Source organism: Lampetra planeri, chromosome 20 (assembly GCF_965212315.1).
Source record: "Lampetra planeri chromosome 20, kcLamPlan1.2.h2, whole genome shotgun sequence".
Taxonomy (NCBI): domain Eukaryota; kingdom Metazoa; phylum Chordata; class Hyperoartia; order Petromyzontiformes; family Petromyzontidae; genus Lampetra; species Lampetra planeri.
This window is the reverse complement of record NC_136126.1, coordinates 9,576,524-9,592,748: the sequence shown is the minus strand read 5'-3', so window position 1 is coordinate 9,592,748 and position 16,225 is coordinate 9,576,524. Positions and strand designations below refer to the sequence as shown.

The window sequence follows — 16,225 nt, the reverse complement described above, 5'->3', positions numbered from 1 at the left end:
AACTTTAATCTTCCTCCAGAAGACCCTTTCCTCTTCCAGAAGACATCTTCCTTCATCCAGAAAAGAAACTTTAATCTTCCAGAAGACACTTTCCTCTTCCAGAAGACATCTTCTGCCATCACGAAAACGCGTTCGACGTCACCGGCAGCGATGGCGCCTCGGTGGCAGGAGTGGCCTTAAGCCCTCTCCCATCGCCCTTCCAGTTTGTTTTTATACGTCGGGGTGTGTGTGTTCTTTGTTGTTGTTTGTAAATAACCACGTAGAAGACAACTCTCTGTAAATACGCGCCGATTTATATTCGTTACGGCGAGGCGAGTGCGCTCCCGATTTTAAATGGGAGGCCTTTCCTTCTCGAGAGTCGCTCTTCTTCTGCCGCTGCTGCTGCTGCTCGCCATCGTCACGTCGGCGGTCGGTGCCACCCTGCAGAGGCACGAGCGACGTCTCCTCAGGTACCAACATCGAACTCCCATCGCTGCCGTTCAACGACGAGAACAAGCAACCCCCCCCCCCTACACACTCCCCTCTCCTGCTCTTGGCAGGTGCCACTTTTGACGAGCAGATTCGCTCGGTCTCCTTGCAGCACCGGCAAGCGAGCGGGGGTTCAATCTCGGGCGATGTCGTTCGTCGTTGCGTATCGTACCGGGGTGTGTGTGCCACCGTGTAGTATCACAGGGCGATACTGTTAAAGGTAAAGGTGCGGCCCTGCCACGTGGGCTAGGAGATGTTAACTGCTTCGCTAGGTATACATGACATATGCCGCGATAACAAGGTAATACCCCTCACTTGATACAGTAAATCTAGCTGTGACGGTCCCACCTGATGACGGAGACTTGTGTTGCCTCCGAAACGTCGTGATTTATTATTTTATTTATATTATTAATTTTATATTTTACCTACGTGACTTTACCGATAAACCCTTAGAGTATGAATCCTTGCAGTCACGAAAGCTTCAAATCTAGAAAGGTATACAGGAGGTGGTGGGTTCGAGCCCGACCCTTGGCGCCTGCTGCTGCTGTATATTTGGAGTTTGCGGTGTCTCTCGCCCCGTGGTCGCGTGGACTTTTTCTCCGGATCCTCCGGTTTTCCCCTCCGGATTTAGAAGGAACATCACGCGTTTAAGAGTATTCGGCTGCTCTACATTTCCGCACGATAAAGCCACTTCGTTGAGCTATTAATTGTGACCAGGTCGCTTCTGAAATAGTTATATAGATTTAAAGCTTTCGTGACTGCAGGGATTCATATTATTGGTTCTTTCGGTAAAGTCACGTAGAAGGGAAATAATATTGTTTTACTTTAATATTTTTTTAAGTTTAGTTTCTCACGCCACTACTGTGATGAAAGGACATCCTTCACGCTAGCGAACTGGAGAGAGTGTATTTTTGGCCCGCACTTCCACGTTGAACAGAGACGCGTTTGAAGATATTGGCTTACCCACGCTTTATCCTATCAGCAGCAACTTGTCGATCTGTTGGTGGTAACTTTCTGCTGCTGATGAGGCTGAGTGAACAGAGGTGCGTGAATTTGTGTTAGAACCTTGCCCCGTTTCCACTGTCGCTCTGGGAGATCGAATGGAATCGGATACTCTGTGTATTGCAAGTTCAGTATGATAACCATTAACAACATGACTATACCCTTTTAACAGTTGCCCTACTAAGATAATACATTGAGGAGAAAAAACAACAAGTATCCCACCAATCTCAAAACTTTGTTGAAAAATAAATTACCTAGCGAGTTACATCAGAATCGGTCTTGAACCTTCCCTACAACTTCCACTTAGGGGCCGTCCATAAATGACCTCACGCACCTAGGGGGGGGGGGGGGTCAGACATTTGTGACGATGTGTGACGAGGGGGGGGGGGTGAGAAATGTGACGTCACCTCAAAATGACAACACGCTCTACTTAATTAAATCGACTTTTTAATAAAATGTTTCCTCCTACAACATCAGAGTGGAGAGCCACATTAAATACGCACTACAATGACAATAGTTTAAAGCGATTTGAAGCATGTTTTATTTTGTGGGGGGGGGGGGGGTGCAGAGCTTTGTGACGTCATATTTTAGGGAGGGGGGGGGTCTGACTTTTTGTGACGCCGTGTGACGAAGGGGGGGGGGGGGTGATTGTTCAATAATTTACCGTGACCGAAAGAAGACGTGGCGAGGCCTTCATCCAGCTGTACATAATATAATTCATTGATGCTATTGCCACCCCACCAACACCGTCACTGCACTACCACAGCGGTCACCATTATATCACCACATCGCCAGTACATCGTCTTCACCCCCATGGACATTACAGGACCAGCACTGTACGACCTTTAACATGTCATAATGCCACCATCATCGCAATCGTACTTATGACACCACCACAATACAGTTAATGTTCTTCTTGGTTCTTTCGGTAAAGTCACGTAGAAGGGAAGTAATAAAATAATACAAATAAAACATAATAAAATGAAATAATATTTATTTTATTTTATTTCATTTTATTATGTTTTATTTTTATTATTTTATTACTTCCCTTCTACGTGACTTTACCGAAAGAACCAAGAAGATGAATCCCTGCAGTCACGAAAGCTTTAAATTGACAGTTAATGTTGACAACGACCATCCACGACTGGCAGCTGTCGTCACCATGAAGACAATTGTCACCGAGCCCATAACTATTGTGTTCTGACATGTCATGTATGATCTTTATAGATAATGTATGATCTCTTATACTTTAATTGTGGTGTGTCTAAACGTGTTTGTGACTCACCGTGTATTACATGTTTGCGTTGTGCTTGAGAATATATACCCAAAGATGTGGATAATCCGATGCCTATAACCACACTGTTCACAACTTTCGCGAAAGGTGCTAGACATTGCAATTATTATTACATTGTTGCCACTGCCTTCAAATCTTTAAACATTTTTGAAAGCAAAATGTAGTTCTCTTGTGTCGTGCAGGGTCTGTACGTGTTTCATTCCGTCAGCGGTGTTATGCCAATACGCCAGCCTTTTCTCAATTCTCTTTCACTGGAAGAGTATGCAGGTGTCATGGTAACATTTTCTGCCTGCATTAGCTGCTATAGATCCACATCTAAACAAAGGTGACCTCTTAAGTGCTGTGTTGCATGAGAACCTCACGCCTGTAGCGTAACGTATTGAGCGACCGAAATATGAAATTGATTCTCCATGAGTATAGTTATTACCAGTGTATTTCCTGGTCTTAGGGGTCAATGTGACTGCGTTATGTTAGTACTAAGCTTGGAAATTATTGGGGAGCGCAGTTCCTTTTAATTAAAGTTGTGTATAAGATTTAATTTAAAGTTAACGTTTTCTCATTGTAACATACGTATGCAAATGAAATAGACAGATGATGTGTGAAATTTCCAGCAAAGGCACTTGATGATTTACTATTGGCACAACATAGCTAAATGGAATGGATTTTAGAAAACAAAGAATTAAAAACTGACTTTTTTTTTAACTCCAATTAAATATATATTATTCTAATTTTAAGAGCCAACAAATCATCCAGGAAAGTAACCACAGTGATGATAAAATAATGTGATAACTACAGTATAACTGCTTTACAATATGGTCATGTGATTTTATTTACATTTTATTCATCATATACTGTATTGATGACTTTGATTAAACATCCGCATTTAGTTAATCAACTGGTAGGATAAGCATCATCTGAGCTTTCAAGACAATGATGGAAGCCTACATTAGTGTTTAGAGTTCACACAATTGTTTCGGCAGTGGCTTAAGAAATGTTTCAGTAAGAGGTGTGTGAATGGAATCCAAAGTGCCGTAAAAAAGTGACAACACTGGAGTATAATAGTTAGCACAGTGTACTCTTCAACTAGGAGCACTAAGTTTGATTCCTAGTCGAGGAAGACTGCCAACTCGAACATTATTTTTTATCCACTGTCGTCTTTAAATATACTGTTGGTTAGCGGGTATAAAGTACTGATTGCAATCGGGAATAATGTGCATGTCCCCTGTTTGGATATTTTAATATGAAAGACTTGGCTAAATGTCGTATAAGTTAGTGATGCCCTATGATTATAGTTGTGCGAGGAACGCGTCTTAAGCCTTCAGCAATACCATTGAGATCCGAGCAGATGTGTTCAAGCAAGCCTGTTGCATTGCATAAGCAAATTCTTATTTTGCTTGGTGTTGGTTCATTCAGCAGCGCATATTGATGCCAAGTAAGAACATGATGGCCAAGCCGTTTTGGGGAAATAAAAATTTGCTCACAAAATATCACGTCCATATGATAACACACACCACACACTCATCACATACCGTGTATGTACTACAGTACATGCCACGCATACACCACACACGACACATTCCAGCTCTCAACAAGAACCCACTACAGTATGGACTTGACCACATTGCGACGCTTGGCGTTTGGTTACAAAAAAATCAATACGTCCGAGAGAAGTAATGCAAGGCAGTGATATCAACATACATTAACTATTTAGCTAAGGTGTGATTCATCACATAGCCAACCCAAACGAATACATATGTAGTGTCGTAGGTCGCTTCTTCCTTACTCTTAGGGTTTTTCTTTTTTTTCTTCCTTCTCGAGGCTTGTGTGTGTTTGTGGGTGGCATGCGGCGCACACACACTCAGTCGGAGACGAGGTAGTCACAGGGGCCACTGTCCTTCTTTATTATCTCTTGTTCACGCCACCAACTCCAGCCCCCTCTCTCTCACGACCACGCTGCCGTACGACCCGGCCCAGACATGACCCTGTCCGCGTTGCACCGACAGCGTCGACCGAGACAGCCAACTACAGATAGTCCCCGAGTTACGATGGTCCAACTTACGATATTTCGATCTTTCGATGGCGATACGACAAAATTAGAAAATATTTTACATTTCGCGCGGCAGGCAAACGCAGCAGCATACGAGGTACGATGCTGTACGTTGGGATGCTGCCGGGATGTATGCATCTCCCACCTTTTCTATTAAATTGCAGTTCATATAGGTAGCCTAAGAATTTACCTTGTTTTTTTACTTTACATTTTACTGTGCAATACAGTATTGTAATGAATAAATACATACAGTATATAGTTTATACAGTACGGTACTGTAAATTGCTCTTTTGTTAAATTATCACCATTCTTTAAGACTCCTGGGTAGGCTAGGCTATCTTCGACTTACGATATTTTTGACTTGCGTTACGACGACCCCATCGTATCTCCATCGTAAGTAGAGGACTACCTGTACTGTCCGGCCACGCAATGATCGAGTGAAGGCAGCAGTGGCGAAGGCGGTGACGACGACGGCAACGACGAGACGAGTCAACTCCCAGAACCGGCAGCCCAGAGCTCTCGCTCTCCGCTGCTTATATTTCCCTCGGCGTGGTTTGGCTCTGCCCTAGCCGCGCCTCCCTTCTCGAACCCAGCAGAGGGTTCCAGGGGCCTCCCCACAAGGTCTACCGTGACCCTTGCCCCAGTTCTTCCACCCTGCCGGCACACCCGTGTATATGCTCAACGGCGTGTGCGCTAAGTGTCTACCTGCAGTTGCAGCTGCTGTACAGCAGTATGCGCTGTGTCACTACACATACAAGAGGAGCATGGGATGTACATGTCTTAAGTAATGTGTGTGTCCCAGGTTTGAAGTGATACATGAACTTGACTCTTACGCCCATGATATATACATTCAATCAAACGTAAAAGTATGTATTGCATATTCTTTGGGTCTTTCGGTAAAGTCACGTAGATAGGTTCAAAGAAAATAACAAAATAACCTATCTATGTGACTTTACCGAAAGACCCAAAGAATATGAATTCCTGCAGTCACGAAAGCTTTAAGTCAAGTATGCATTACAGTTCAGGTATTTGCTGATTTATGAACGTTTAGTTTACAAAACTTTCGCGTGAACGCAATTAACAAATGGACACATTTCGGTGAATGGGGAAATCGTATTTCCAGGTTTAACGAAATTTCTCGTGGCATTCGCCATAAGATCAAAAATGAAGCACCCGAGAGGCTGCGTCATCCATCCGCGACAGCGTCACGGTGTCCCAACAGTGCAACAGGCATGCTGCCACATCACCTTTCCAGTCATTCCAACATGCAGCAGATCTTTTGGCGAGTTCCCTGGATGTTGTTTTGCTTACATTTTTTTTATTATTAAATATGTTTTTATATTTATGTTCTTTATTATTGTTTTTTTTGTAATGTTTTATGTGATATCGGCGTTTATTTTTAGGTTAGGAGTAGAGTTGAAATGATTGTCCAAAACACATGCCTGATTTTTTAAATAAAATTAATGGGAAAAAGCCATTCCGATTTACTAAATTAAATTTCACTCGTGTTTTTGAAGAACGCATCCCTTTCTTATATCGAGGGGCACCTGCATTGTAATGGTATGCGAATGCGTCTCGTGGAAAATAAAAAAAACAATGTAACGTAGAAGGCAGACGATACAATTGACGCCTTGCAGAAAATTTTACTTTGATTCTTGATGTTTTATGAACGAATCACCTGCGGGGTGGGGTAGAGCATGTCTTGTGGTGCTTGCGTCTTGTGGTGCTTGCGCTGCAACCCTGAGGTTAGGATGCCAGGCTCTGCTGAAGCATGAGAGGCTGCCAAGTTACTCTGCAATGAACGTGGTATGCGCCACGTATGTTTTGCCACGTAAATAACTTAAGCTTCAGGGAGTTGCGCATTGACAATTTGTTTTGACTCGGGTCGGTATGCAGTACCTTTGACCCGCCCATACTGAACGTCTGTGAAATAAAGAGCTTCCTAGCTCATCGGATTCCTCCTGCAGTCTAATAAAAGATTCTGAATCTGAAAATAAAATTCAATGCAGTGAATATATGAACCTTATGGCAGGACCCCGGGGTCCCATAAACCCCCGGCTCTCGCATAAACTGCTTTGCGACGTCATTTTATGTCTGTTGAAGGCGAACGATACGGCGATCTGTTCCTCTCGACGAGCTCTACACAATGCGCTAATCAAAGTTTCAAAGTTTTGTTTCTTCTGCGCATTTGTCCTCGCTGCGCTTGGACGACATGACAACAGAATGATCCGCGGCAGGTGGGTCGCGGTGTTTATGTGCGCGGTAGGACGGAGTCGCCAAAAATAAATTAATTAATTGCGATTTTGACTTCCGTTTATTCGGGACCCCAGGGGTCCCGCCATGAGGTTCATATCTCCACAAGAAAGTGACTCCCCTGCCATATTTACACTTAGCAGTATTTTCTTCTGTCTCAAATGAGCCCCGAGATTTTTTCCATCTTTGTTGGCAGCCCTAAATCAGTAATGGAATTCCACATTCTTATAAGTGGAGCCTAGGTATATCCTTGGGTGACCACTGTACCCTTTCCACAGAGTGTTGCTTATGTTATTGACTCCAGAGCGATGATGAACCAAGTTTACCCTGAACTGGTATTTGAACAGCAACTTTCTGATTATCGTTCACGAGTGCTGGGCACAGACTCAGTAAATTGTATTCGGTAAATATCTTGATAATTTTCTACAAAACACGAGCTGGGCGGCAATGGAATGTCAACACTTGAAAATGGCTAAACATCCCAGTGCAGGACGCCACTGAAAAAGCCCATTGAGACTCATTAATGCTGTACTCACTGAGGAAAGCCTCTCTTTTATCTGCATACGGTTTGTCGTTTTTACTTTTCACATTGCCTGCATTTGATCCCTAATTCAGTCCGCCTCAGTTAATGGCTACGCTTCTCAACAGTTGTGACACGGTATCTGTGCCGGATTGATGATGCATGATTGTGGTGTCTAGTGACGAGACCAAGAGTGTGATGGTTTAACCCTACTCATAGGGGTCGAGAAAAAAACAAAACCTCCCTTTGATTTACAACTGATGGCACGTGAGTGTGAATGTTTGAATGATTTTAAACCTAGTCAGGCTTGAACTTGGCTGAACCAGGTTCTCTGTAAATATTACATCCTCCATGAGTTTGTAAGCTGTTATCAGCTGTATATGTACTTGCTTTTTTGACAGTGAATGCAAAATTAGTCTGTTGAAGTGTCCACGATCTGCAGAACTACACTATTAATTAATGGTCATGCCATCTACAGCAATGCAAAGTATTGAAATACCCCTTATAAAACACAATTAATAATGCCTCACTGATATTTTGAGGCGTTGATTGTAGAATGTGCCATGTCTTACGCTTGTTTATGTTTGATAAATAACAAGCAATGTGAAAATGCTCATGGAAAAATCACAACTTCTGCATTTTTATTATAAGTGAGGGTTTTTGGTATGGTAAGTACTGATCAATTGTATGTGAACACTGTCAGATGATAATGCACTTTTTCAATATATCTAAACTGTTAGCGGATTATTTTAGACTGAAGAAGAGAAGCGGTGCTTGCACGTGTAGTGTAATAGCGCCGGCTGGTGACCAGCAGTGGCAACTATGGTGTACAAACAGTGCACATGCCGGTGAGCATATACACGGGTGTGTCGGCAGGGCAGAGGAACTGGGGCAAGGGTCATAGAGGGCCCCATTTGGGAGCCCCTGGAACCTGCTAGTTGGTTCAAGACGGAGGCACGGCCATGGTGGAGCCAGGCCACTGGTAGGATAAAAGGGCCAAGAGTGGGAGCTCGAGGCTGCTGGTTTGGGATTGGATCGTCTCGTCGTTGCTGTCGTCTTGTCGCCGTCTTCGCTCGAAAATGCGCTGCTAGATAGCCTGATAACTGTCTCAGTGCCGCCAATGCAAGACGGCTAGTGGTGTCATAGGCTAGCGAGTACAGAGTGTTAGCAGGAGAGATCATGTGTGTTAATAAAAGAAAGGTGCCTCTACAAATATTGTCTCTGAAGTCGTGCACTAAAACTGGTGTCAGAAGTGTTGAAACGTCATGTCGAAATCGTCAAAGAAAAGAAACCCACCTGTAGTGTCGTCGGAGGATGAGGACGAGGACGACTAGGTGATCATCCCTCCGACAGCCCCGGGATCCAGGACCCCAGTTATAAGTCCCGCGGGTGCAGGAGCGGCGGCTGCCGAACTGGGAAAGAGGGGCGCTGATCCTCCGCAGTCACGCGTCGAGGATGGGTGGCGAAAGGTGGCCAGCCGCCTTGACCTGCTCCTCGTCACTGTCACCCAGCTGGTCGCACAGCTCTCCGCGTTCGTGCCTGCCGGCCAAGAGATGGCGCGGGAGCCGAGGGGCTCGACGGAGCCATGCGGTTGTGACCCATCATTTCGCCTGCTGAGAGCGCAGCGCGGCCGACACCCGCCATTTTGAGTGCGGCGTGGGACGACAAAAAAGGCGCGCCGCCTCTGGCGGCGCTCGAGGGAGCCACATACCGACCCCGGCGACTGCCTCGGAATTTGTGGCGGCGAGAGGGGATTGAACTGCTTTTCGACGCTGCTTCAAGGCGGTTTGGTTGTCCGTCGGTTGGATGGAAGAGTAGGCCCTGCAGGCCCTACCGACGGCTCTCGACGACGATGCGTTGACGGCATTCCGGACCATCCCGGGAAGTGATCGGGCTACCCTCCAGCGGCCGTACGCCCAGATAGCAGCCGTCTTCGACCCGCCATATAACGCCCGCAGAAGGTTTTTGCAGTGGAGGCGAGTGGAGGCCGAGATGCCTCTCTCTTTTCGCAGCGCACTGTTGACGGCAGATCCTCACATGGACCGGGCAGCACTTGACTCCTTGGCGGAGGAAAGATTGCTGTCGTTGGCGCAGGAGTTGGGTGTCGTCCTGACGATTACTGAGGACAGGGGGCTGACATCCTTGAGGGTGGCCCGGTGGATTCAAGCGCATTTGAACATGCAACAATGGCCCAAGGTGGCGGCTTGGACGGGGGACGCCGAAGGGGCAGAGGGGCCCACGTGGCGGGATCTGGAGCTGGCGATGGCGTTGTGGGGCCGGGGCCCGAGCGGAAGGGACGTCAGGGGATGGCTCTCGGATTGGAGTTTGGAAGAGGTAGTTTCCTCCGTTGTGGAGGCCAGCGGGCACCTGTTTTAGATGTGGCCAGCCAGGCTACGCCGCAAGAGGATGCTGGGGTGCAACTGCTCCCCAAGCCCCACAGGATCCGAGACTCTAATGCCCGTAAAATCTTCTGGGGCTGCCTCATGCGAGGGACCGGAGGTTGGAGCCCGGTCGATCTTTTCTGTTGAATCTAGGGAAGGGGCTGCGCCATTTAGGACATTTGTGCGAATCTCCGAAGCCCCATAAAGTGCAAGATCCTGCCAAAGGCGGGGGACCGGTGTCAAGGACCTGGCCCAAGTGAGCTACGTTCTGGTGAACGGACTCTCCCTTGTGCTGTGCATTTTAAGTCAAAATCGTGATGAGGGTAATAGGCGCCGAGAGGGGGTCGTATAATGTTGTAGTTGTTGTCCGACGGTTTTGCCTGCGCCACGCGCCAAGTTGTGCACTGCTGCTTGTCTGTTTGCGGGGGGCGTCGCGACTGTATTGTTGTTCACACGTTCATCGGTTCTGGGATTTTGCTCTTCCTGTCCACCCCGTTGACGTTGCTGTATGTCAGCCGGGATGGCTGTTTTTTTTTTTAACAAGGGGGTGTGGGGTGATGTAGTGTAATAGCGCCGGCTGGTGACCAGCAGCGGCAACTGCGATGTACAAACAGTACACACGCCGGTGAGCATTTTCACGGGTGTGTCGGCAGGGCGGAGGAACTGGGGCAAGAGTCATGGAGGGGCCCCATTTGGGAGCCCTGAGAACGTGCTAGTGGGTTCGAGAAGGGAGGCACAGCCAGGGCGGAGCCAGGCCACGCTGGTAGGATAAAAGGGCCGAGAGCAGGAGCTCGAGGCTGCCGGTTTGGGATTGGATTGTCTCGTCGTTGCTGTCGTCTTCGCTTGACATTACGCTGCTAGATAGCCTGTTAACTGTCTCGGTCAGCGCCGCTGATGCTAGACGTTTAGTGTTGTGTCATAGGCTAGCGAGTACAGAGTGTGTGGAGGCGAGATCGTGTGTGTTAATAAAGGAAGGTGCCTCTACAAATATTGTCTCTGAAGTCGTGCACTCCACTCGTGTAGTGAAGTTGAGGAAGTGCTGACAAAACTGTCTTCAGTAACAGTTAACCTGGCTGATAGGTTGCATATTTGTCTATCGTGGGTATGGGCACACTGAATGTGTTACCTGTGTAAATTGTGACAATAAATTAGTTGATTAACATGAAGCAGGCTATTTGTCTAGATTATTACTTGTAATTATATTTTGAGTTTGTATTATTTTGTTTCTAGCTTAAAATAGCATTGGTGTTAAACTTGACGAGAATTATTAAAAAATAATTATTCAGTTTTATTTGTGAATGTAAATGCTATTGTACAGGCGTTACAGGCACACCTTTCATTACTTGGAGTATCTTATGTATGTATGTATGTTGAACGTATTTTGCATCATACGTAGCCAACCATGCTAATCGGAGGTGCACAGCAATCGATTGATCACACATGTGTTGTGATGGCGTGGGTTCCCTTGCCGTATTAGAGCGGCGTGGGTGTGTTGGTTGAATGCTACTTGAAAGAGGAAAGCTTCCACATTTGTAATATAATCAAGCACCGTGCACACTCTTGTGTGTTTTAAACAACTGTACGCAGACTTCCAAATGCTTGCACATGGAGTGTGTAAGGTCGGGGGCTCGTAGCAGGATAAACAAATGTAGCAAAATGAGGTGTACTACACTTGCTGAATTTCCACGAGGGGCTCCCTTGAAAGTGTTTTGTTGGAGTGTTTTTGTTAACCATTTATTTACTTGTTTGTTTTATTTATGTTGCAGGGACCAAGTTTTGGAGATGTTTGACCATGCCTATGGCAGCTACATGGTAAGACGCCACAACTATAATGTACTACTATAATGAGCTAAGAATGTCTGTGTGTCCCGCACGTGACGTCACTCCATGTCGACCAGCCCCCCTCATTAATAATCATGAACAGGTGACGTCCTGCAAATGGATACCACCCCTCCATTAATAATAATTAGCGGGTGACGTCACTCCACATGGGGGGCGAGGCGCCTCCTCCCCCCTCCTCGGCGTCACTTACAAACCTCACTACAAAGGAAGAACCCTCACGTCACGTGATCTCCGTAACGCTACTGAGACGTAGAAGTAAAAAGGACGTCATGATGAACAAGGGATTATAACCTTTAAATGAAATAAGTCTGTGTCACCGCGGCCTTACAAATTGCACACGAATGGATGCAATAAATATAACGTCGCGGTCTGCTTTTCGCTTGCAAGTTTCAGTTTTGCTGCAATACACCCGTCCTAGGACGGGTAAAAGGCTAGTAAACATTTACATGTATAAGACCATAAGCACCAGCAGGCAGGTCATGCGTACGTATCCTTAATTCTTATTTTACAGAATATGAAATCGGCGTTGTGCATTTACAATGTGGCTTGAGCCAAATTTTATGACAACCTAGTTGGCCTTTATTATCTGCTTTTACCAGAGAATAAAAAGAGATAAAAGTTTTATGAAATCAAAATTAAATGGATAAGTTCTTTGTAAACATGTTATTTAAAAATCCATTGTAATTGTTTTTTTCTCTGCAAGATAACCTCGCATGAAGACCACGCTATAATCTGTGTGTGGTTAATGTGTAACTTTCTAGATTTTTAACACAATAACAATGCCATTGTTATGGTTATGTTAGAATTTCTGTCTTTGCTTTCATCCTTTTCCCCATTGTGTTGTGTTCCCTTTTTAGTCTGTAACAACCTTACTTGCTGCCGGTTCCTTGATGATTGTTCAATGCATCATGAGTAGAGAATGTGCATGCAATTTTTTTCAGGCACATTCCATTCTATGCAATCATATATGCCAAGGTGAACAAATTGAGTGCCTTAGTATGATGTGAAAATACACAACGTTTTAGAGCGCAGCAGATGATTGTAACTTATATGCACAGCAGCTTGATTTAATCACTAGCTAGGCCTTTATACAGTATTTACAATTCTGTGCATTTGTATACAATTTAAACGTTGTTTTTATATATATAATGAAAGTCATAGATAATCTTTGCCCCATTGAGCAATGGTCCAGTATTTACATTCATTGTTGACACTCGGGCGGTAGTGGAAATTCCAATTTGTCCATCGAGACAACCAACGTGGACTTCCCACGGAGTAGTATTTGTCTTTTTTAACCCCTAAGGAAAGATAAGCTTATTCGACATCACACTGGGATTTTCAGCATAGGAATAGTATTTCTGCCAAAGTGCATTGGGGCTAATATGAGGGACAACACTTTTTTGAAAAGCTGAATGTCATCTCTGGATCATGAAGCTAGTCCTCTTTTGTTTTACTTGTACCGATGGTTAATCAAATTTTACACGGAAGATTCGATGCATGTATTGTGAGCATGAGAATCGGATGTTAAGCTGAATTGATACATCGTTACGTGCCCACTTGTAAATACTGTTGCTTATTTTATTGACACTTCAAGAATGATAGGCTTAGTCGACAACAGGCTGAGAATTTTACATCTGCCTGCACGTGGAAAGGACTGAACATCTGTGGAAATTGAATCTCCAACTCCATCATTTAAATGGCTCACTCGCAAGTCTAGTGATCACCCTCGCTGTCCAATCACAGAGGAACCAGAATTTTTAAAAATAATGAAAACCTATTTTGGTGTTCATGCAGAAGTCACGCGTTCCGGTTTGACTCGTTGCTGCAGCGGTGGCTGCACACGTGTGCTTGCGTCAAATGTATTTCAAAGTGCGCATGCCTTGGCATGCTGCCCGCGTGTGCACCGGTTTTTTGTACGCGATCTGTTTTATAACGCGGTACTCTGGCACGTGACTCCGCAACCCACGGGGAACACGGACGAATGCGCAGAGCGCCTATCACAGTCGGCAAAAGCCACCGAATGCGTATAGCTCGCTAATATTATCTTTAATAACAACATGCTCACATTTTAATTGCAGTATTCCTAGCTCATTGTCAGAACCAAATGCATTCAAATGGGATCTTTGTCTTTGCTATCTCTGCGTTGATATAAGATGTTGTTGATTAAAGGCTGAATTTGTTTCCCAGGATGTATTTGCTCCTTTGCATTATAACAAAGTGGAAGCTAATGTCATGCTGCCTGACTCACTTACAGTTAAGATAACAGTCGTCTTTTTATATAGGAGCCCTTGAGAGCAGGTACAACAATAGATATTTCAATGTCGCACTGCTAAAATCCAGAAAGTCAAAGTCTCCCTGCTCGATTACACAACAAACAGGTATTCACTTATTTTAGTGTTTCTGTGCCAGGTTTTGAAATTTTACATCTCCATGGTGGGGACAATCCCTTATTTGTACAGTTATTCTTGCTTGTCAAATAGACTGTGGTGTGCATTTTGATAACCCTAGGATGATCATAGGTTGAGTCGACCCCTGGCCATTGTGGACTCTTTACCTTTTTGACAGTGCCACCGAGTATAGTCTTACGATAAATATTTGTCTTGACATGTCAAGTCTGTCAGCTGAAAAACAATCTTACATGTGCAATGATGCCATCCTTCTTAGATAAACTAACGTAAAGCGTTAATTGTTTTTTTGGTTTGGCGGCAATGTGGGTAGAGCGCTCAACTGGCAAATGGAAATTTGCAAGTTAAAGTCTCAGGTTTGATAACTCGGTCACGTGAATAGTGGTTGTCCCATGTAGTGAATGGTTCCCACCATAGGAATGTGGAATGTCCACGTCTGGTTGCCAATGGAAGATGGGCAAAGCCGCGTTGGTTATTTGAGCAAAGAGACAATTTTAATTTACTTTTTGTGTGACAGACCAATACATGGGAATTGTGGTCATTAAGATGAGCCACTTTGGCAATTAGCTTGCACAGTTTATTGATCATGATCTTCATGGTGAGTGCTGTATAAAGGGGGTGGCTGGACTATTGCCACCCCCCCCCCCCGTTTGTTTCCGTGCCTCCATTTAACTTGATGCCAATTCTTTAATCATGTGATGTAACAGAAAATTTTCAGCTTACGCTGCTGCAGATGGAGGCAAAAATAAAAAAATTGGCTTTGACAGCAGTTGAAATGACGGGAAGATTTAATGGCAGGGAGCACTCAGCTAGCAGTGTTGAGCTTCTTGGCTCAAATGTAGAGTTCCTCATGATTTAACAAGGTCTCGGGTGTTGGGAATTTATGGTTTCAGCCAAATAGTAAAAGACTATAAAAAAAGTAAAAACTTTAATGTTAAATCTAGTTTTTCCATTTAATATGGCCTACTCAAACTCTGGATCAAAAACATATTTTGGTGGAATTGACGTGCAACGAGCACTTCTTTGTAGAGCATACAGACAGCTGTGTTCCATGTGCGAGAGGCCTAACAACCGACAGGTATTATTGTCAATGTATTTTTGTCAAGCGCTGCTTTCACCCCAAGAGTTCCGCAATTGAAATGTCTTCCCGTGACAGCGCTTTGATATTATGACTGGAATATAATTGAGAAAAAAAAGCTAAATAGAGATATTGTTTTACGGCAGAGTGACTACTTACCTTTTTATAGCATCGGCACAGCTTTTACTTAGGCATTCAACCTCGGTGACTGTTCTCCATGGTTCAGGGGCTCCATCCACCCTTGATTTTCGCTGCTGCCTATGAAATAGATTAATAAGTTGTGTGTCTGGAGAATATGGGTTGAGAACATGTCTGAGTACTACAGTATTTGTAAAGATGGACTGATTTAGTTTGGGCTTTTAAGGTTTTTGAGGCAAGAGTGCATGTCTTGGACAATCGTTTGTGGGTTTTTTTTTATCTCCACTCGGATGAGTTTGTGTAATGTGCGAGTACGTGCATGACCTTCAGGAATAGCTCTAAAGAATGGAACAGTGCGCTTTGTTTGCCTAATGTGTGACTGCCTTGTTGGCAGTGCCACATCATCGTAAAATACCCACGCACTGTAACCGTTGCACATAGATTACACGTGTGCACTATTAAGACAACTTAACGATTGCAAATTAATGCATCTCTTGTGCCTTTACTAATTACCTTTATTGCCATACTGTTATAATGTACTGTATATTTAAAATAGAGGACATAACCCTTAAACACAAAAGTCTCTCATCTCGTGGATGCTTACGTGAACTGTATCCCGAGGCTTTCTTGGCGCAAGTTAGAATTTTTGTGAATGAGAAAAAAATTACTTTTCTGAAGTCACGATCACGTGCTCATCGAGTCGGCGCCAGCACAACAAACGGTGGACCACAATTGTGAACTCGTGTCCACTGGGCATTCGTTCTCCGAGGGCACGGATAAGGCGCATTCTCTTGTTG

The 16,225-nt window shown here is 44.6% G+C and overlaps 1 protein-coding gene across 1 annotated transcript in view; it reads left to right on the top strand.

The window, feature by feature from the left end:
- The first annotated feature begins 117 nt into the window (after positions 1 to 117).
- Positions 118 to 16,225, top strand: part of LOC144724415 (ER degradation-enhancing alpha-mannosidase-like protein 3) — a 54,954-nt gene continuing 38,846 nt past the window's right edge. Inside the window, exons 1-2 of the mRNA XM_078603528.1 lie at positions 118 to 449; positions 11,732 to 11,777. Coding sequence (XP_078459654.1) covers positions 334 to 449; positions 11,732 to 11,777 — 162 coding nt within the window. The 5' untranslated portion in view covers positions 118 to 333. The remainder of the gene's footprint in view (positions 450 to 11,731; positions 11,778 to 16,225) is intronic.